We start from the raw sequence: 20158 nt of genomic DNA, 5'->3' as shown, positions 1-20158 counted from the left end.
CCCATTTCCTTCCCCGAGCTTACTCAGAGCAGGTCATCCAGCACCAGGGCCACATCACCTTATCTGCTTATTGTTGCCCCGCAATCAGAAGCCTGGGCTCCTGCCCAAAGGGCAGATGCATCCTCCTGGGCATTATTAATAAATTGGAAAGGCTCAGGTTGTTAAATCTGACACCGCTGCTTAATTGTGACGCTCCCAGCACCCAGCTTCTACTTGCTGCTCCAGATCCAAGCAGTGACCACCTCCCAAAGCCAAGCCTGTGGGACTGAGGGCAAGAGGGGCAGAGCATCGCTGGGGGAGCAGACAAGAGGCACCCTAGGGCAGGCACTGCAAAGCCCAGGGTGGGGGTACCTGTGGCACTCCTCGCATCCTGAGCAGCAGGCCTCTAGGTTTCTTGGCCTGTCTGGGAAAAACATGGGCAAATCTGACAAGATGCAGAATTTTGCCCTTTCCAGCAGGGCTGGCGCATGCCCTGCCCGCACACCTGGGATGGGGGCAAAGCCCTTGCCAGCAACACAGAGCTCAGGTCTTGCTCCCACCTGCTCACAGCTACAGTATGGCCTGGCTACTCCACAGGTCACCACTGCTTTACCTGCCAGCATTGCCACTGAGTTGTGTTTTGTCACCTTAGTAAAAGCCTCCTGAGCTCAAGAGGAGCCAAATGGCACTGATGGGCCCTCATACATGGCACCCAGGCTCACCGGGCCACCCAGCTCACTACTAGCCCTTTCCCTCTGCCTCCCTCTCCCCCAGGAGGACTATGTCTTCTCAGAGCCAACCTCCAGCTCGTGTCCACATGGAAAGGAAAATACAGCCTCCTGCGAGAGTCAGGACTAAGAGATTTCAGACTTTCAGCTCCTGCTCCTGTCAGGGGTCCCATGGCAGAAGGCAGCCTCAGGCAACACATCAGGCAGGCAGCATTTAGTGTGTTGGTTGGACCCACAGCTCCAAGGGCAGTAATGGGTGGCTTGGCATGGAGTCAATAGCTGGAGTGGGGTAAAAGTTAAAAAAGTTAATGGGACAGAAAGAGAAACAGCAATCCCTAGCTTAGTTTCTCAGCTGAGGAGTGCCAAATTTTAGCAAATTACTACCTGTATACAACAAAGCCAGGCGTCCCCAGTCTGGACCTATGCACAGCTGGCTGTCAGCATTGACGCCCTGCAGACACGGCTGGGGACATGAGCCTCTGGCTGAGTCCAACCCACCCCTGCCTTCCCGCTGGACTGAGATCCAGTGATCAACAGCTCCGCAATCTGTCCCCAAAATGATCTGGCACCCACAGAGCAGAAGGGCTTCAGGGGCACTTGGGCAATAGGGGTGGGACGGAGGAGTGGGGAAGGGAGCTGGTCCAGCAGCTGGTCCAGCACAGACCCACCCAGCCCTCCAGGTGGCCGAGGCCGCGAATCCCGCAGTGCAAAGGTGCTGGGGCACACACATGCAGCCCTCTGGATCAGCTGGGGTTGCTCATCCCAAATTAATCCACAGAGGATGCTGCCCTCTTTTGGGCTCAGCGTGACTGGCAGAAATTCAGGGAAATTTGGAGAGGCCCAAAACCAGTGCTTTTTGGGGCTCAAAACCTCACATAGGGGTTTCTTCAAATGTGGCGACTTCCCATACCTATCTCAGTGGACATCCCAGGGGCTTTACCCACTGAGATCCAGGCTGCTGCGCCTGCGGGTGGCCTCTGAGCGCAGCCTGGGAAGGGAAGAGCAGGGCCAAGCTCAGGAGCGGTCCCTGAAGGACAAGGGGATGCTTGCTGGGATGAACAGCAAGAAGATGAAGACCAGGGGTTGGGAAGGTCTCCTGGGCCTGGGGAGGACCACGGCGTCCTTACCAACTGTGAGAGTCGCTAGCATTTCATCTTAATTAGTGATTTTCCTAAATTAATTCAGTTGATAGTAAAATAAGTTCACAGTCAGTTTAAGCGAGCTTTAACAGGGTCCTGTGCTTCCCCAGCAGGGAGGAGTAGGGACCGAGCACTGCCAAGCCCTCCCAAGGGGTGACGCTGAGACGTCCCAGTGCCATCTGTAGCAGCCCGGGGATGGCTGACCACCCCCAGCCCTGCTACCTGCAAGGGGAGAGGGGAGGCCAGAGCTTCGGCGGTTCCCGCAGGCTCCCACACCCCTGGCAGGCGCTGCCCCTGCAGCAGCACTCGGAGCTGGGTGCCAGCCAGCCCTGCCTGCACCGGGCTCCTCCCTGCCTGCACTTCCTTCTGCCGCTGGCACCTCCCCGCAGTCCTGGGCACAGCCAGGACGGTGGCCTGCACCGGCTTCGGGGGACCCTGGGACTACTGCCCGACCGTGGGATATCCCTGCCTGCACCAAGCAGCCCAGGGGCACCAGTAACACCTCTTCTGCTCAGGTGACGGGCAGCAGCGGTGAGCCTCTGCTCTCCCCCGGAACCCCCGCAGACCTCTCTGCCTCTGGCGAGCAGAAGCACACTGGAGCCCGCTTCACCCACCTCTCCAGCATGCGGACGCCGACGGCGATGATCGTGGGGCTGGTGCTGTGCCCCTGCGGGCTCCTGCTGACGCTCACGGGCACGCTGGCACCCAGCTGGAGGCAGGTGAGCCTCATACCCAACCAGCCCGTTGACCTCGTCTTGGAGCAGGGCATCTGGGACATGTGCAGTGAGCGGCAGAGCAGCCACGACCGCCACTGCGGGCAGGCTGATGAGCTGGGCTACTTTGAGCAGGTGCCTGTGCGAGTGGCCCAAGGGCTGATGCCTACCTCGCTGGTGCTCACCTTCCTCGGCTTGGTGGTGGCTGCCCTGGGGGTTCGCTGCTGGCAGAAGGAGCCACGGCACCTGCTGGCTGGTGTGGCAGGGCTTGTGCTGCTCCTCTCAGGGCTGCTGAGCCTCGTGCCTGCCTCCTGGTACACCCACGAGCTGTGGGCACTGCCTGCACCCGCTAGCAGCACGCTGGTTGTAGGCTACAGCTTGGTGCTGAGCTACTTAGGAAGCTGCCTGGAGATCTTGGGGGGGCTGGCCCTCACCCTCAGCTTCCACCACTGCTGCAAGAAGCGCAGGGCCCCCAAACTGCCCCCCAGCCCTGTGCTGGAGGCTGGGCCGTGCTCCACCACTGGGGCTTACCGCAATCCCTGGGACGTCCTGGAGGACGAGCGAGATGGACAGCACCAGAGGAGCACCCTGCCTTGTGACTCCGACCTGTAGCCCCAGCACAGGGACAGCAGTGGGCACCAGCCAGCCCGCCTGCCTGACACTGAGAGCAGCGCTGGCTCCTGCCCCTCCAAGCCATGCCCTTCTCTTGGGGTACTTCAGGGCAGGCTGGAAACAAAACCAAGGACCTGGCTTGAATCTCTGCAACCTCCTCAAAAGCCTGCCATGCTCCGGGCCCCACAACTGTGCCAAAGCCATGCTGAGTTGAGGACCAGCCCTGGCTCCAGTGCCTCCATGCAGTTTTTAGCTCATCCTCCTGCACTGCACAGCAGCTTAGGCAAAGGCAGCTCCGGTGTTCCCACGTGAGCATGGTATAGGTTAGCACCTTGTAGCCTTCAGGGCTGGGAATAGGGGAGGGGACCACCTCCCACATGTCTCTGCTCAACTCAGGGCTGTGCAAACAGCAAAATAAATGAAGAGGAATGGGTCTGTGCTGTGGGATGGTTATGGGCTTTCTGCCAGGCAGGCTGGGCTGACAGCCAGTGTGCAAGGCTAACCTGGCTCCCCCATGCTTTGCCTGAAGCAGGGATGAAAGGTCTGTAAAAGGGTACAGGTAGCTTTTATAGCACCTTCCTCAAGGACTTTTGCCCCATGGTCAAAATCAGCTCTGGAAGAGGTTTCTCATTCCCTGAGTACAGCCACTTCAGGGGTGGGGGGGGGGGGTTGGGGGGGGAGAAAAAAAGAGAGATCACAGGGAAAAAAAATAGCATATATTTCCCCTTTCATCATTAGCTTGGTGCGAGGCAGTAAAACTGGTCTCGCTGGTTTGTAAGGGACACTCGGGAGGTCAGAACTGCACTATAAAATGCTGCTTGGCACCCTGCATAACAGGGCAAGAGCTGAACCAGCTTCCTTGCAGAGCTATTTGGCCAGATTTCTACCCCAGGAGAGCCCAAAGCACCCTGGTCAGCAAGCTAAGCCTTGCTGCAGAGGGACAGTGGATTGAGATGCCCTAAGTGTGATTAAGGGATGGTACAGGATGCCCTGTGTGATGCAGGGGGGGATCAAATTCAGGTGGCTCAGAGAACGTGTTGGAGCTGGAGACTTCCCGAAAAGCCTCCCAAAGCTTTTTGCTCTGGACTGTAAGTTCCCTAGAGCTTAGACATCTGGGAAGAGCAAACCAAGCTCCCCTTCCCAGCCCACACACAAACCACAATAGCACCAGAGATGCTGCACAACATTCCTTTATGAAAATACAGTGTCGGGGCAATATGGTCCCTTCCTCAGCGGGGCTGGCAGCTCCTGCAGAGATCACAGACAGGTGCATCAAGGATGAGTCTGAGCCAGCCTCCCTGGACCCACCCCACATCTTGGCACAGGGGCTCCAGCCACAGATGGAGAGGGACAGCCCCTGTACCAGCCAGACTCTAGGCACCCCCAGGTCTTGCCCCTCTTCCCCAGCAGGAGGGCAGAGCTTGCCTCAGGAGTGGGCACCATGCCAGCACTGGGCCTGGGGAAGGATCTGCATATGGGGGGGGGGCTTTGCGGCACCCCACGGTGGCAGGGGGGTCCCTACCAGGGCCTGCTCCAGATGCTACTCACCTCTTTCCCTTCGTAAGCTTCATTCACAAAGGTATCGCTCTTGGGGGGAAGCTCTTCCTCCTCCTCATCCTCTTCCTCAGGATCGCTTTCACGGTGGTACAAGGTCAGCACTCGGGTGGAGGCAGTGCTTGAGGTCCTGGGGAGGAAAAAAAGTACACTGAGGATGGCATGGCTATCTCTTAGAGATGAGGCAGATCCCAAGGTCCTGCCATAAATTCCCGGTAACAGCCTGCCAGGGTGATCGGAGCTTTCCACATAGCCCAGGAGTGCCCCAGGACACCACGCTGTCCCTGGGCAGGGAGACCGTGTCCCTCTCCATCCCCAGTTGTACCTGGCCCAGCCCAGCCCCAGAGCTCACCTCCTCCGCCTGTCCCGCCTCCGCATGTAGGCCAGGGCCCCCACAGCAGCGACAGTGAGCAGCAGGAGCACAGCCACCCCCAGGGCGATAGGTCCTGCAACGGGCTTCACCTCTGCCTCCTCGCAGTAGTTGCCACGATAGCCCAGGGCGCAGTGGCATGTCACTCGCCCAGCCTCGATGGCGCAGTCCCCGCGCAGGTTACACGTCTCACTGCTGCACGGCACAGCCCCCAGCACCTCCTCAGTGCTGGGGGGTACGAGGAAGGGCTCTCCATGCTCCCGGGGGCCAGGGGCTGCGGGCAGGCTGGGGCCGGGCTGCTGAGGCTTGGGTGCAGCTGTGGGGAAGGCTGGTTTTTGTTCTTCCACATGGGACGTTCTGGATGGTGCCACTGTGGGGACCTGTGTCCCCACCTCCACAGAGGGGCCTGGAGGGATGGGCATAGGTCAGCAGAGACCCAGGTGAGACCCCCCTTCCCAAACTGGGGGAGACTGGGCAGGCTCCCCACCCCGTGCGCAGCCAGAACCCTTGCACGCCCCTGCCACGGGCAGGCACTCACAGTCAGACTCATCGGAGCCGTCAGCGCAGTCAGGGTGCCCATCGCAGACCTGCTCTTCGGAGATGCAGCTCTGGAGGTCAGGGCAGGCCTGGAGCAGGGCCGGGCAGGGTGGTGCCGGCGTGCATGCCACCCCACGCACCAGGTGGTAGCCAGGGGAGCAGCGGCACAGCCGCCCTGCAGGGTTGGGCAAGCAGAGCTGGGCACAGCCCCCGTTGCTCTTCGCACAGCCGTTGGTGCCTGCCAAAACAGCATGGGTTAGCATGGCCACCACGGGGCACGGCTCAGCCCCCCCCAATGCCTCGGCCTAGGGCAGCCCCAGACCCACCTTCCTGTGAGAACTGGCTGTAAATCCTTATGGCTACCAATTCCTGTTCCATTGGGAACCACCAGCTCTCAGCCCGCTCCAGCCGGCTGTGCCAGATCTTGCTGGAGCCTGGGAGACACACGGGGTCAGCACTGCTCCATCTCTTCTTGCAAGGGTGCCCGGAATGGGAGGTGGGGTCCCCCAGCCTGCCCTTCACCCCGGGGAGGGGCAGCCAGCACCCCACAGAGATTGGCAGACACCCCTGTGTCCTGGTGCAGTAGGAGGAGCTGGCCAAAGCACAGCAAATGGACTCACCGTTGGTTGAGGTCGTGCTCCAGAGCAGAAAGCCTTCTCCGATGGCAAAGAGCGAGAGGCCGTGCAGCCCTTCCCTCACCACCTGGAAGCGGGATCCATCCAGCTCAACGCTGCTGATGGTACCTCTCTCTGCAGGGCAGAGACGCAGGGACATCAGATGTAGGGGCACAGAGGGCTCCGGGCTGCACCTCGGGGCTGTGCCAGGCTGTGCCCTGCGGACCGAGCGCCTGAACCACCGCTACATCCCCAGCAGTGCCCTGACTCAGCCCACACTCACCGCGGTCTGCCCAGTACAGCCGGGTGCCAGCACCCCCGAAGGTGAGGCCAGTGGGAGCCCGGGCTCTCCTCCAGACCACTCTGCGGCCGGTGCCGTCCATGGCCGCGCACTCCACTGCGGCGCTGGGCCGGCGCCTGCCTGCCGCCGTGACAAAGCACATGGTGGAAGCACGAGGACACAGCGCCAGCCAGGCAGCGCCCTGCAGCCCCCCGCTGAGCAGCACCAGGGCCCACCGCCCCCCCGGAGCTGCCACACGGATGCTGGGCGGCTGCCCCCCGATCCAGTACAGGTTCCCGCTCAGCCAGTCCAGGGCCAAGGACGTCACCGTGCCCTCCACAGCCACCGCCTGCTTCCAGGACAGCCGGCCCCAGTCCTTCAGGCGCAGCAGCCCGATGGAGTCGCCCCCCACCTCCGCAAAGTACAGGCTCTTGTCTTTCACTGCGTAGTCGATGGCTGTCAGGCGGCCCACCTTGGCCAAGGGCAGGGCTTGGTGTGGGGGAAGGCCTTGGGATCCAGCCGTTGTGGGCAGGTCCTTCAGGTAGACCTGGAGGAAGGAGGCAGCGCTAGGACAGGGACCCCGCTCCCCTGATGACAGAGGACAGCAGCCCTCAGGGCCAGCTCAGGAGGACCGTACCTGTGCCACGGCTGCCGGTGACACCAGGAGGGCAAAGGCCGAATCGCGGAGGGGCAGGCAGGTGGTCTCATCATCGGCCAGCATCAGCCTGGCGGGGCACCGGCACTGCCCGGCGTGCCTGGCGCTCAGCAGGCACAGGTGGGAGCAGCCGCGCGCCACGCACGGGTTAGGGGCCACAGGGCGCAGGGCTGGGTGCATCACCTGTGGGAAGGGCAGGCTCAGCCTCACAGCCCTGCCAGTGCCCAACACGACTGACACCACGCCATGCTGCCGAGGCCCAGACACAGCCCAGCTGGGGGCAGAATAGCGAGGCAGAGATGCTCCAAGAGGACCAGAGACCCTTGACTGCAGGGACTGCTGCCCAAAGACCACCGGGATGGGGGTACAGCTCCCAGTGGCTCTGCACTCAGAGGATGGCAGGGCCGTGCAGGGTGGGACCCCCAGCAGAGCTAGCACAGCAGGGTTCAGGGCTCCCCCAGGTAGGTACCTGGAGGCCATGGGGCTGCCCGTGTCGTTTGAGCAGCACGGTTCTGTTCTTGCCGCTGGCCTTGTCCACTTGCTGCACGGACCATGCCTTCCTCTCCGACCAGTAGAGCTGCCCCTCGCACACCGCCGCTGCGAAGGGGCTCTGGACCCAGCCCAGCTGCAGGACCTGGCAGAGAGGCCGTGAGCACCCACCCTGGCTCCCATCAGGAACCCGTCACCAGAGCCACACCACAGACCTTCACACTGGTGCCATCCAGACGTGCAGAACCAATGCTGCCCAGCTTCTCATCCAGCCAGAAGATCCTCCAGGTGGGGAGGTCGAGGGCCAGTGCTGTGGGCCAACCCAGCCCCTGGGCCAGCAGCACATGCCGCCGACTCCCATCCATGGTGGCCTCCATCAGCCGTGGGTGGCTCCCCACCTCTGACCAGTACAACAGCCTGGTGGGAAGAGAGGTGCTGGCCCACAGACCTGGCACAGCATCGTCCCAGTACCAGGGCAGCCCAGAGGAGCGGCATGGAGCTTCCCATCCCATCAGGGATGCACTGAGAGCTCCACCCAGGGCAGGGGCAGGTGCCTTCTTCCCCACTTGCACACCCCCAACAGCACCCAGGTGAGGCCATCCCAACTCTTCCCCAGCCTGTCCACCTGCATCTGTGGAAAAAAGCAGGGCAGGGCAGGGATGGCAAGGAGGTCCCCATATCCTCTTGTCCCAGACTTACCCTGCCAGAGGCTGGAGCACCAGGGAGTGGGGCTGGTCCAGGTCTCCATCCATCACCACAGTGTACTCTGGTATCCCTCGCCAGGCAGCGCCCAGGCGAGTGGCCAGCACCTGCCCTGCTGCCCCATCTGTCCAGTACAGGTTCCTCCCAAGCCAGTCCACTGCTACACAGTCTGATCTCACACCTGCAATGCGCTCAAGAGTCAGCACCCATAGGGTGACAGCTGCATGGCCCTTTGGCACAATGCTCCCCGCCCAGACCCCCTCCATCCCAGGAGGTCTGGCTCCACCCAACCCTGTTCCCACCAGCACCTCTCCACACAAGGGGACACAGCCTGGCACCCACTGCAACCTGGAGATTGCACAGCCACAGAGAGGCCAGCCCTGCTAACCCCACGCTGTCACAGCCCACCTTTCACCAGTGTGCCTTTCTTGCCCGAGTCGAGGTCCTGCCAGCGGATGCTCTCTGAGGCCAAGTCCATCCAGAAGACTTTCCTCTCCACCAGGTCATAGTCAAGTGAGAAGACAACGCGATCCTTGTCAGTAGCCAGTAGCACCTCCTCACGCCCACTCCGCAGGCCATAGGACAACACCTCTGACTGCACGGCCACCAGCAACATGGGCTCTGGTCCTGGGGCAACACAGGCGCCCGGACTCTGCTCAGTGCTGGTGGCCCCAGCACACGCAGGCAGGAATCATGGCGCTCACAGGCATTGGAGCCTGCTGGGACTCGGCCCTGCCGCACAGCATGTTCCTCAGCTAGTGCAGGTGGATCTTCCGATCAGCCACGGGCTGGCAAGCAGCAGCTCACAGCTGAGTGGGGCCTGGGAGGCCACATGGCAGAGGGGACAGGACCATTCGTGGGATTACAAGGCTCATGGGCAGCAGGCACAGGGGGCAGGTACCCACCGGCTTCTGGTGTACCCTAGAGTGCCATGGACCCTCGGCGCTGCTTGACCGTCACAGGGCTTACCAGTGAGTTTGCAGACACGTCCGTCAGGCTCCAGCAGGTAGCCAGGGAGACAGCCACAGCTGTAGGACCCTGGGGCATTGAGGCACGTCTGGCTGCAGGCTCCCTCGCCCCGCTCCGTGCACTCGTCTATGTCCACGCAGGACAGACCGTCCTCGGCCAGCCGATAGCCCGGGTCACACCAGCACCGCTGCGGGGAAAGGGGCTGTCAGGGTCCTGCCTTGGGGACACATGAGGCTCCCTCCTGCAGCTGGACCAGGGCAGCATGGTGGGGTAAGCCCCTGGACCAGGACTGCTGGCACTCACAGGGCCCTGGGGCGAGGGGTAGCAGAGATGAGTGCAGGACTGCTGGCAGGGCACAGAGCAGTTCCCCCCCTCATCCGAGCCGTCTGCGCAGTCCTGCTGGCCATCGCACACTAGGGATGCATTCAGGCAGGCCCTCAGCCCACATGGGTACTCGTGACTCTGGCAGGGAGCAGGTTGGCCTGCAAGGACATGTAGGGAAGCCTGCCCTGAGCCTCGTCCACCAGCTCCTTTCACTCAGCTGGGGCAGATTCAGCTGCTCCTGCAAAGTGCCCAGGGCTCACTGCAGCCACCTTCAGAGCTGTGCCTGTAGCCTGGCTTCAGGTTATCCTAATCCCAAGGCCACCAGCCCTATAGGAACAACAGCTACCCGGGGCCTGGAACCACCACAAATGCTTGGAAGAAGCAAGGAGCACACAGGGCCTTTCGCCTCTGTACAGACACGTCCCCACCTCCCTCTGTGCTGGGCACCCACCAACCACCCCTGGGTGAGACACAGAGGGAATAAAAGCAGGGTGTTGCTCACAGCCAGCCTCATCGCTGCCATCTGTGCAGTCACTCTCTCCGTCGCAGCGCCAGACGTCAGGGATGCACTTGTGGCCATGGGAGCAGCCCCACTGGTGGTCCCCACACAGCCCTTCCTCCCAGGGACAGCCCTACAAGAGCAGAGGGTGAACAGGGCCACCAGCCCTCCTGGGAGCGAGCAGGGACAGGCTGTGTCCACACCACCCCACTCACCTGCTCGTCTGTGCCATCCCCACAGTCGGCGGCACCGTCACAGCGCCAGGCCTCCGGCACACACTCCCCGCTGTGGGGACAGGCCACCTCACCCGTGCGGCAGAGCAGCGGCCGGGGCACGGCGCAGCCCTCCTCATCCGAGCCGTCCCGGCAGTCGCGGTCGCCGTCGCAGCGCAGGGCCAGGGCCACGCATTGCCCGCTCCGGCAGGAGAACTCAGCGGGACCGCACTCCTTCGGCACTGTGGGCAGGTCCAGGGCTGAGTGGGGGCATTGTCCCCATCCCTGTCCCCATCCCCATCCCACCAGCGCAGGCATGGCACTGAGCAGGGTACGGCCCCTCCAGCCGCTCGGCAGGTTGCCCCAGGCACTGCCTGCTCCTGGACCCACAGGAAACTTGGCGCACCCACCTGTGGGGCAGGCAACCCCCAGAAGCCCCTGTCCCATCCAGCCCCAGGGTCTCACCACAGGCCTGCTCGTCGGTGTGGTCCAGGCAGTCGGCATGGCCGTCACACAGCCAGCTCTCAGGGATGCAGCGGGTGGCAGCGTCACAGCGCAGGGCGCACTCCTGCGTGGGGCTCCAGCAGCCTGTCTCATCCGAGGCATCAGGGCACTGTGGCACCCCATCGCAGCGCTCCGCAGCCCCAATGCATATGGCTCCGCTCGCACAGTGGAAGGCCCCTGGGGAGACAAGGCGCCTTGCTAAGCCTGCAGTAGGCAGCCAGGGTGCCCAGACCCTCTGCTAGCCCTGCAGTGACCTAGAATGGCCCCATGCTACAGCGAAAGGGCTTGGTCCCTCCTAGTCAGTGCATCTCCAGCAGCCTAGGTCCCGAGCAAGGCCAGTGAGGCAGTCTCAACTCAGCCACATCTAGGTCACCACAAGCAGTGGGGCCAGCCCTATCCCCTTCTGACAGCACCTCCAGCCCAGCACCGAGCTCAGAAGAAACCAGTATGCCACATCACAAGCACCAGAGCCCAGGACACACTCAGACCTTCCCAGGGCCCCACCCCACCAACCCCACCAGGAAGCAGCCAGAAGCCCTGGCACAGGGCAACCCAGCTGCACAGGGGACTGAAGAACAGCTCCTACCTGGGGTGTCACAGAGCTGGGCACACCCATCCTCATCAGAGCCATCTGCACAGTCCTTCTCCCCATCACACACGTACTCCTGGTCCACGCACTCGGTGCCGTCACGGCAGGGCACATGTGTGCGAGGACAGGAGAGATGGAGGACTGGGGTCAGGGGGCGTGCAGGGCTGGATGGGAGGGGTGGGGTATGCGGCACTACCCGTGCAGGACTGGTTGGACGCTGGGTGATAGTAGTTGGCCGTGGGGTAGTGGTCTTGGTTGGCAAGGACCGAGTGGTGGTGGTGGTGGTGGCAGTCGTGGTGGTGGTGGCAGCTGGTTGCACAGTGGTGGTCTTGGTTGGTGTGGTCCGGGCAGTGGTTGGCGCTGGGGTGGTCTTGGTTGATGTGGACTGGCTGGTTGTGGTTGGTGATGTGGTAGCCTTGCTGGTTGGTGCACGAGTAGTGGTGGGCACAGCGGTGGTCTTGCTTGGTGTAGGTCTTGTGGAGGTAGTGGGCCAAGCAGCAGTAGTACTTGTGGTTGTCTTCATAGTGGCGGTCACAGGTGGAGGGAGCGGCAGGGCAGACTCCTTGCTGGGTGGCACTGGCAGAGGCACAGGAACATGAGCCTGGATTTGGGGCTGTGCCATCCCCACACTCAAGGCACCTCCAAGAGCACCCCACATAGCCACCAGCAGCCAGGCACCCTGGTCCAGCTCAGAGCACCACAGGCCACCCAGCCACATCAGGTACAGCACCAGTGCCCGGCAAAGAGCCATGGCCACTCTTACCAGCCTGCAGCTCCGAGCCTACGAAGGCCACCACTCCCTGCACGCCTGCTGCTGGCATGGACAGCACAAGGGCCAGCGTCCTCCGGTCCCACAGCAGCAGAGCTGTCCCATTTGCTGACACCAGGTATGGTTCGAAGGCAGCCACAAGGCCATGGGACCAGCTGGGTGCCAGGGTGACTGCTTGCCGCTTGGTCAGACTCAGTGACTGTAGGCCTGCGAGGCAGAGGGATGGTGTAGGACCCTGGGGCCCACAGGCACCCCTCGTGGCCCACCCCATGGCCCACCCCGTGCCCCCATAACCCACAGCTATGGCAGGCACCTCATGGCTGAGGCCAGGGGCTCAGCCATGGGAATGGGTCTGCCCCACGAGCACCCCACTGCCCAGGCAGGGAGCTGCTGCATGTAGGGCATGGCTTGTCACTCCTGTCTATAGCGACCACCTCCGCTCTCCCTGCTCCCAGGACTCACCCAGGACTGAGCTCCAGAGCAGGCTGAAGGCTCTGCTATCCATGGCTGCAGGCAGGTCTCCAGGCCAGGTCTCATTCCAGGCATCCCACGGAGCACCCCCAGCCAGGCTCAGCTGCTGCAGGGGCTGCCCACGGGCTAACCAGTACAGAGCGCCCCGCTGCCAGTCCAAGAAGAGGTGCTGGATGCTGCTGCGAGCACGGTGCAGGATGCGTGGGGACATGTCAGACGCCTGGATCACTCCGATGTCCCTCCGGTTACATGCGAGCCAGTACAGGTCCCCTGAGCGGATGTCCACACGGGCAGAGCAGACTTGGCAAGAGTAGGCAGGCAAGCAGTTACAAGGCTGTCCCATGACCCCGCTTCTCTGCCTAGTCACCCCTGCCCCCAAATCCAGGCCACAGCTGCCCAGCGTCTCGGCACGGCCCCAGCGTGGGGACCACGGGACTGCTGGGCTCTGCACCCAGGAGATCCTCAGGCCTCAGGGAGCACCAGGAAGGGGAGCATGCCCTCCATCACCCCATAGGGTCTCACCTGGCAGCCCAGTTGCAATGGCCTCTCTCCTGCCAGGGTGCCCCACAACACGCAGCAGCGTCCCATGGTCATCCGTCCCGTAGAGCACCGACCTCTGCCAGTCCACGTCTTGCAGGTGGAGGGGCTCCTGCCACTCCTGCACCCATTTGCTGTGTGCTCCAGGGCCCACCTGCACCAGGGAGATGGCCTTCCCCGATGCATACACGATGGACAGCTCTGCAGGGTGCAAGGGCAGCGTGTGAGCGTGGCGCCAGGGGCACTGGACGGGGTCACCAGCATAAACCAAGGCAGAAATGTAACAGCACTGGTGTGTGCTGGGAACCTCATCCCATCAAAGCCACAGCCCCTTACGGCCTCCCTCTGACTCCCACAGTGATGTGTCCCAGCCCAGGCAGCCAAGCCCGCCTTGCAGACCCTGCTTACCTGCGCACTTCCCTGAGGGCAGGAGGAAAAGGCCCTCCGGACACGCACATTTGTAGCCCCGAGGGTGCACAGGGGACAGAAGGCAAAGGTGACTGCACAGGCCCGGAGCACATGCAGCAGTGTCCCCTGGAAGCAAGGGGACATTAAGAGCTCAGGCAGCCATGACCGCCCATGCCTCTCCTGATCCCCAAAAAACACAGGCTGTCCCGGGGCTGGATATGGGCTGGCTACCCCAGGCAGGGTAGCAGTGTCACATGAGGTAGGAGGGCTCAGCTCTACCTAAAGCCATGGGACTCGGCTGCTTTCCTACAGGTTCATACTTCCCCTCTCCCACAACCCCTCATTGCAGGACCAGGAGAGCCATCGGGCAGGACCCAGTGAGCTCCAGGACCCAGCACAGCCTCCCCCAACACCCAGGGAAGCAGCAGGGATGCTGCCAGCCCTGCACTGGAGCGGGCGCCCGGCAGAGTACTTACGGGGAGGCTGCTGCAGTGCATGCAGGACAGTGAAAGCCGAGACAGGGGCACGGAGCAACACTGCATGCTCCTGGGGAGAGGCCCGGGTGGCCGACACCAGCTCTGTGCCATCAGTCCAGAAGAACCGGCTCTCAAACACAGCCAGGCCCAGTGGCTCCGTGTGGCTCCGCAGGACAGCGGGAAAGGAGTGGCGCCCGCTGCCATCCACCTGCAGCGTCTCGATGGACTGGGGACAAGGCAAGGCACGGTGACCATGTGGCACCCCCACACCCCGGCACTGTCCCACAGCCACGGGGCTCACAGTGGTGCCTTCCCCCTCCCAGCCCAGGGATGCGTGCCAGACCTGGGCACCGCTCCGTGCTCCCTCCCATGCCTTGGTTGTAGCCACAGGGGAACCAGGGCCGCCCTCTCCACTCCCACCTCATCGCCTCCCAGCACCTGGGGGGGCAGAACCCTGCTGCCCTGCATCCCTACCTCCTTGTACTCGCTGATCCAGTACAGCCTGCCAGCCACATGGTCCAGGCTCAGCCCCACAGGCTCCTCCATGGACACCACTGTGAGCTCCCGCCGGTTTGAGCCATCCATGCCAGCTGCAGCAATGACTGTTCGGCCCCTCTGCCCGCGATTGACCCAGTACAGGGACCTGGGGGCAGGCACTAAGCACCCACTTCACAGCATAACACCAGTGCTGCCACAGCCCCACAGCAGGCGTGACATGGTCAGCACCAGCATCGCTCACCCAGGAGCCCAGGGCCAACCCTGGCTCACTCGCACCTCACCTTGCAGCCGGATGCACTGTCAGCTGCTCCGGTGCCACGTCCTTCCCCAGCACTGTCACGTAGCCCCTGCCATCGCCCAGCCCCGCGCAGATGGCTGCAGGGTGGCTACTGGCCCAGTACAGCTGGCCTGTGAACCAGTCCACAGAGATGCTGTTCACCTCTCCGGCATCTGCAGAGACAGAGCAATTTAAGGCACACCACCCCTGCTGCGGGCCAGGAGGCAAACCCCATGTTGCCCCTTCCTCTACAGGAAAGGCAGGGCTGGGGTGGCAGGCCAGCTCTCAGCTCCCATCTCAGCCCCGCTACGGCACCCAGCACCCTCACTCCTCCCCACCTGCATAGAGGGGCTGCGTGCCCTTCCCTGGGAGACGAGCCCAGAGCTCGCCCTCCTCTGTCAGCCAGTAGTAGGTTTCTCGGAGCAGGTCATACACCAGGGCGCGGGGTTCGGTATTGCTGGAGAGCAGAGGCCGGTAGGCTTGGGTCCGCACATCCAGAAGGGCCAGGTCCTGCCCCACGGCCACCACGATCTGCGTCGCGTTGTCTGCCAGGGCAAGGGGGATGTCAGCCAGTGAGCGGGGACATGGCTAGCTGGGGTCACGGCCCAGCCCCTCGGACAGCCCGGGCTGCCCAGCTCACCCTACCTGCCACTTCGCAGGTGGTGCCATGCCACAGGGTGTAGCCCTGGAGGCAGGCGCAGCTGAAAGCGCCCGGGGTGTTGCTGCACAGCTGGCTGCAGGGGCTGTACTCCAGAGAACACTCGTCCACATCTGCGGGGATAGGTGCAGCCAGGAACCTGCCGCACAGCTGGCTAGCCACCCCCAGACAGCACCACCACTGCTCCCCAGGGACCACAGGCAGGCTCCCTAGATACCAGGACCTGGGCCCCAGCCCCAAAACACACCAGCTGCCTCTGGGACATGACCTAGACACAGCCTTTGCAGGGCCAGGCGTCACACGCAGGCAGGAGCAGGGCTGAGGCAGGCGTTCCCGCGCAAGCACCGGCTCCGGGGAGACCCTGCTTTTGGCAGCCGAGGCTGCACATGCCCGAAGCGCGTACACCCTGACCTCTCCTTACCAGCACAGTTCTGCCCATCCGCCTGCAGCACCCAGCCGGCCCCACAGGAGCACTGCACTCCCCAGTGCGTGTCAGTGCACGTCTCCGCACAGCCCCCGTTGCGTACGAAGCAGCTCCGACCTGCAGGGACACAGCAGAGGGGTGACACGATGCAGGACAGCTCTGTGGCTCCCCCGGGCCCCAGCCACACAGGCAGTGGCCGGCAGCCACACGACTCACCGCATGTGCTGGGCTCATCGGTGCCATCCAGGCAGTCATCCTCATCATTGCACATCAGGGACTCCAGGATACACTTCCCCTCGTCACACCGCACCATGCCAGGAGGGCAGGGGGCTATGGCGCACACAGCTCATGTCAGGAGGGCAGACTGATACCAGGTGGGCACAGGGGAGGCCATGGGTCCCTGACTCATGGGGAGGCCCCGCAAAGCATCAACAGGTTCCCGGGATGCTTGCCACCATCCCAAGGGGAGCTGGGGCCCACGAAGGCAAAGTACCCCTTACATCACACATGGCCTAGAGAGGTCTCACCCCACTGAGGAGCATCCAGCGTGCTTACCACAGACATCTTCATCCGAGGAATCACCACAGTTGTCAATCCCGTTGCACTTCCACTCGGCCATGATGCACACCCTGTTCCTGCACTGCCACTGCCCAGGCAGACAGGGCTGCTGGGGACACCCCTCCTCATCCCAGCCGTCGTCGCAGTCCTGGTGCCGATCGCACAGCTCCCAGTGTGGGATACAGTGGTGGGTGCCGGGACACTGCACCTTCTTTGCCCCACACACTGAGGGAACAGAGCAGCACTCACACCCTGCCCTGTGCCCCCAGCCACCCCCACTCAGCCCCCCCAGCAGAGACTACGTACCACAGTCGTGCTCATCAGAGCCATCCAGGCAGTCAGCAGCACCATCGCAACGCCAGCTGCTAGAAACACACCGGCCGTCATCACACTGCCAAACATGGGGGTCCCCACCACAGGCAACATCTGCAGGGACAGCACACGGTCACTGGGACCTACCGCTCCGGCACAACCAAAAGGGTCCCCTCCATCCTGGCACGGGGCAGGTGCTGGCAATGCCTGTGGGGCTCTGCCAAGGGGCTGGCCCGCAGCAGCCCCCAACAGGGCTCTCGGGCAGGTGGGGGGCTGCCTCGCTCAGCTTGGGATCCAGGATATGTCCCCGTGCCACAGACATCCCCCGGGAGCTCTGGGGCACACACGGCCCTGCGGGGTGCCACGCAGGAGCCGCTGGCAGAGCCAGCAAGGAGCGAGGTGCCTCTGGCCTGCCCTGCCCCACCACCTGCCAGAGCGGCTGGGCCCCTCGATGCCCGAGCAGCGCAGCCCCTCAAGCCACCCCGCGACAGAGGATGGGTGCCAGCTTCCCCTCGCTCACCGCACTGCTCGTCCGTCCCGTCAGGACACTGCTGCTCGCCATCACAGAGCCAGGGAATGGGGATGCAGCTGGCACCGCAGGCAGCCTGGCGTGAGGCCGCACACGTGGGGCTGGCGGGCGCTGCGGGAGAGAGGGATGCCGGCCCCTGGTCAACCTGGGCAGCCACGGCCAACACCCGCCGGCACACACCCCACACAGCTCCCTGCTCTGCTTGAGGGTACCAGCACAGCCCCGCAGAGGGGGGGACTGGCCCCAGCCAGGGGCACCCCAGGACCTCGTGCAGGGTTGGAGGGAGAACTGCAGCCTCTCGTTCCCCCCCACCCAGGGAAGGGGGGGACCCCCCAGCCCCTCCCCCAGGCAGCGGGACAGGGCTACTCAGGGTGCAGGACCCCCCCACGCTGTCAGGGTGGGAAGGATGCCACGGAGGGCAGGAACCCCCACATCACCGGGGAGTGGGGAGAACGGGGACACCCTAGGTGGCAGGGAACCCCCCGCCCATAGCCCATCGCCGGGGGGGGGCCAGCAAGCAGCCCTGAGGCAGCGGGCGCCCACCGCAGCCCCTCGGGATGGGGCAGGGACCCCCCCCTTCCCAGCCCCGGCTCACGGGCGCGGCGGGTCCCGGCACCGGCGGCGATCCCGGCCAGCAGCAGCGGCGGCAGGAGGATGCTGAGGAGGACCAGGAGCAGGCGGAGCGGCGGCGGCGGCTGCGGGGGGCGGCCCATGGCGGCGGCAGCGGCGGCGAGGGGCGGCTCCGGGGGGCCCGGCCGGCGGAGGGGAGCGGGCCGCTGCCGCCGCCGCCGCCTTTATGCCCGGGCGCGGGCAGCCATTGGGCACCGCGGGCACCGCCCGCCGCCGGCGGAGACCCCGGCCCGCCCCGCTACCGCGGGGGCTGCGCCGGGCTGACCCGGGGAGCCTCCAGCCAGGGTCTGGTGGCGAGGGGGGACGGCCTCAGGCGGGGCAGCTGCGGTCCCAGGCCGGGCACGCTCGGGGCCCGCCGCCCTCCAAGAGCTGGGGGATGTAAAGGGTCCCCAAGCCACCCCCCCACTCCCCGCTCCGCTAGCCCGTCTCGTCCCGCTGCGCCGGGCCGCCTTATCGGCCTGGGATTGTTGTGAGAACCGGGTCCCGCAGCACCTGCGCCGGGCGTGGGAAAGCAGCGGCAGCCTTGAACGCGGGGGCATCCCCCGAAAACACCGGCCTGGTGCTGCGCACAGCTGCCCGCCCGGCCGCCGCCGGTCCTCGACCTTGAGGGCTGCGAAGGAGCCGCCGGAGCACAACAAGGAGAGCAAAAGCAGCGGCTGAGGGAGGAAAACAGCCCAACAAGAGGATAAGGCACCTGCCGCCGCCTGGGAAAGGAGCCTTCTCCCACCGGGCAAAGCGGAGAGGCATGGCCCAAGCCGAGGAGATGGCCCCGGGGGCACGGGGGGGGGGGGTCGGCAGGCCTCCTGGCTACGCACCCGAGGGAAGCTGGCAGCGTGCTGCCCCTCCACGGCTTTTGGCTTGCCAGCCGGCTGCGCAAGGTGGCATGAGTGTCTGTCGACCCCGAAGACCAGCCTGTGCTTCAAGCACATCCATTGCCCGTGGATGCTGTGCATTCGTCCTCTCCAGCCTCCCCATGAAACTCCCCACACGTGAGCTGAATCTGGGCAGTTACTGCTGTGGGTACACACCCACAGGCAGACAACTGTCTGTCTATGAGATGTTCAGGCACGTACAAGGGGCATTTGCTCAGGAAGGGAAAGCTCTTCGTGTGATCTCCTGCATGCTGTGGATATACTGGATGCCAGCCACGGGGCTGGCACAGGAAGGGCTCTGGCACAGCCAAGTCAGCTGGGAGCTCAGGGCAGAGGCACCATCAGGTAGATGGAAAGACCAGGGTGTTGCACAAAGGAGATGCCCCAGGCCCATGACATGGCCGGAGAGACCATTTGTCCCAGGATGTGGTGCCCCGTGAGCGTTAGCCCCTGTGCCCATACACACCCCTGCCAGTGCTGCAGCCCAGGGGGCAGATTGGCCCAGCTGTCCTCTCTCTCTGGGGCAGCGTCCCAGCGGCCCTGGGCAATTGGTTTCCTGGGGTGCTTCCCAGGAAACAGAAGTGTGCAAGTCCCAGGGATGATGAGCACCCCTGTGGCAGGGACACCAGGCAAGGGGGTCCTAGTGGTTGGGGGAGGGAGCGGAAAGGACAGATGGACGCACAACAGAGCAGTATCCAGGCACCCTCAGGCCGTGCAGAAAGCCCCGATGCCCTCATCACCCCTACAGGCCAGCACTGAGAGTTGTGGTAGGTCCCTGGGGATCTGCCCCATCTCCAGGGGCTGCCCCAGCCCTCCCACCCCCCCAGCATACTCTTTTCTCCCTAGGATGTCCAGCACTGCCTCCACCCAGGCACTGAGCCTGTACCACTGCGAGAGCCAACCCAAGGAAGGGGACAAAGAGACTCCCCCCAAGAGCAATACCTCTGTGATGGGAAGGAGGAGGACAGCACTTTGGGCTGCCCAGGGAGGTGCCCAGCATATGTGATCCTTTTCCTGCTTTCCATATCATTTCCTCGGCCTGGGAAGGGGCCATGGCAGCCTGCCCAGGTGGATGTGCAAGCCCCTAGTAGTTCTCTGGGCTGGGGGTTGCAATGTGCATTGCTCCCGGGAGACTAGTGGGCTCTCCTTGCCCACCTGTCCTTGAGTTCAATTTAATTCCAGCATGGCCTTTGTCTTCCCCTGATATCAGGCTCCCCCCATGGCGTAACCACGCCACCGAAGCAGTAACTCCTGGCAGCAGCTGGCTGGC

At 63.7% G+C, this 20158-nt stretch overlaps 2 protein-coding genes across 2 annotated transcripts; one reads left to right on the top strand and one right to left on the bottom strand.

The window, feature by feature from the left end:
* Positions 1-2280: 2280 nt before the first annotated feature.
* CLDN23 (claudin 23) lies at positions 2281-3573 on the top strand. The gene has a single exon (XM_052810816.1). The coding sequence runs from the start codon at positions 2470-2472 to the stop codon at positions 3169-3171; it is 702 nt and encodes a 233-aa protein (XP_052666776.1). The 5' UTR covers positions 2281-2469; the 3' UTR covers positions 3172-3573.
* Positions 3574-4346: 773 nt separating this feature from the next.
* LOC128139064 (low-density lipoprotein receptor-related protein 2-like) lies at positions 4347-18099 on the bottom strand. The gene is made up of 33 exons (XM_052781003.1): positions 17982-18099; positions 17378-17497; positions 16852-16971; positions 16543-16770; positions 16204-16317; positions 15985-16104; positions 15551-15676; positions 15244-15450; positions 14910-15078; positions 14605-14773; positions 14131-14356; positions 13655-13780; positions 13232-13447; positions 12701-13009; positions 12233-12445; positions 11467-12045; positions 10842-11057; positions 10380-10618; positions 10168-10297; positions 9645-9823; positions 9342-9528; positions 8781-8999; positions 8370-8553; positions 7886-8087; positions 7651-7815; positions 7164-7364; positions 6530-7073; positions 6253-6381; positions 5959-6066; positions 5634-5870; positions 5078-5501; positions 4720-4855; positions 4347-4419 (listed from the first exon to the last, which is right to left on the bottom strand). Exons 1-33 carry the CDS (start codon positions 18097-18099, stop codon positions 4363-4365), a joined length of 6717 nt encoding a protein of 2238 aa, XP_052636963.1. The 3' UTR covers positions 4347-4362.
* Positions 18100-20158: the final 2059 nt, after the last annotated feature.

Source organism: Harpia harpyja, chromosome 2 (genome assembly GCF_026419915.1).
Source record: "Harpia harpyja isolate bHarHar1 chromosome 2, bHarHar1 primary haplotype, whole genome shotgun sequence".
Classification (NCBI taxonomy): Eukaryota; Metazoa; Chordata; class Aves; order Accipitriformes; family Accipitridae; genus Harpia; species Harpia harpyja.
Note: the sequence above shows the minus strand (reverse complement) of the source record. Positions and strands in the feature narration are given on the sequence as shown.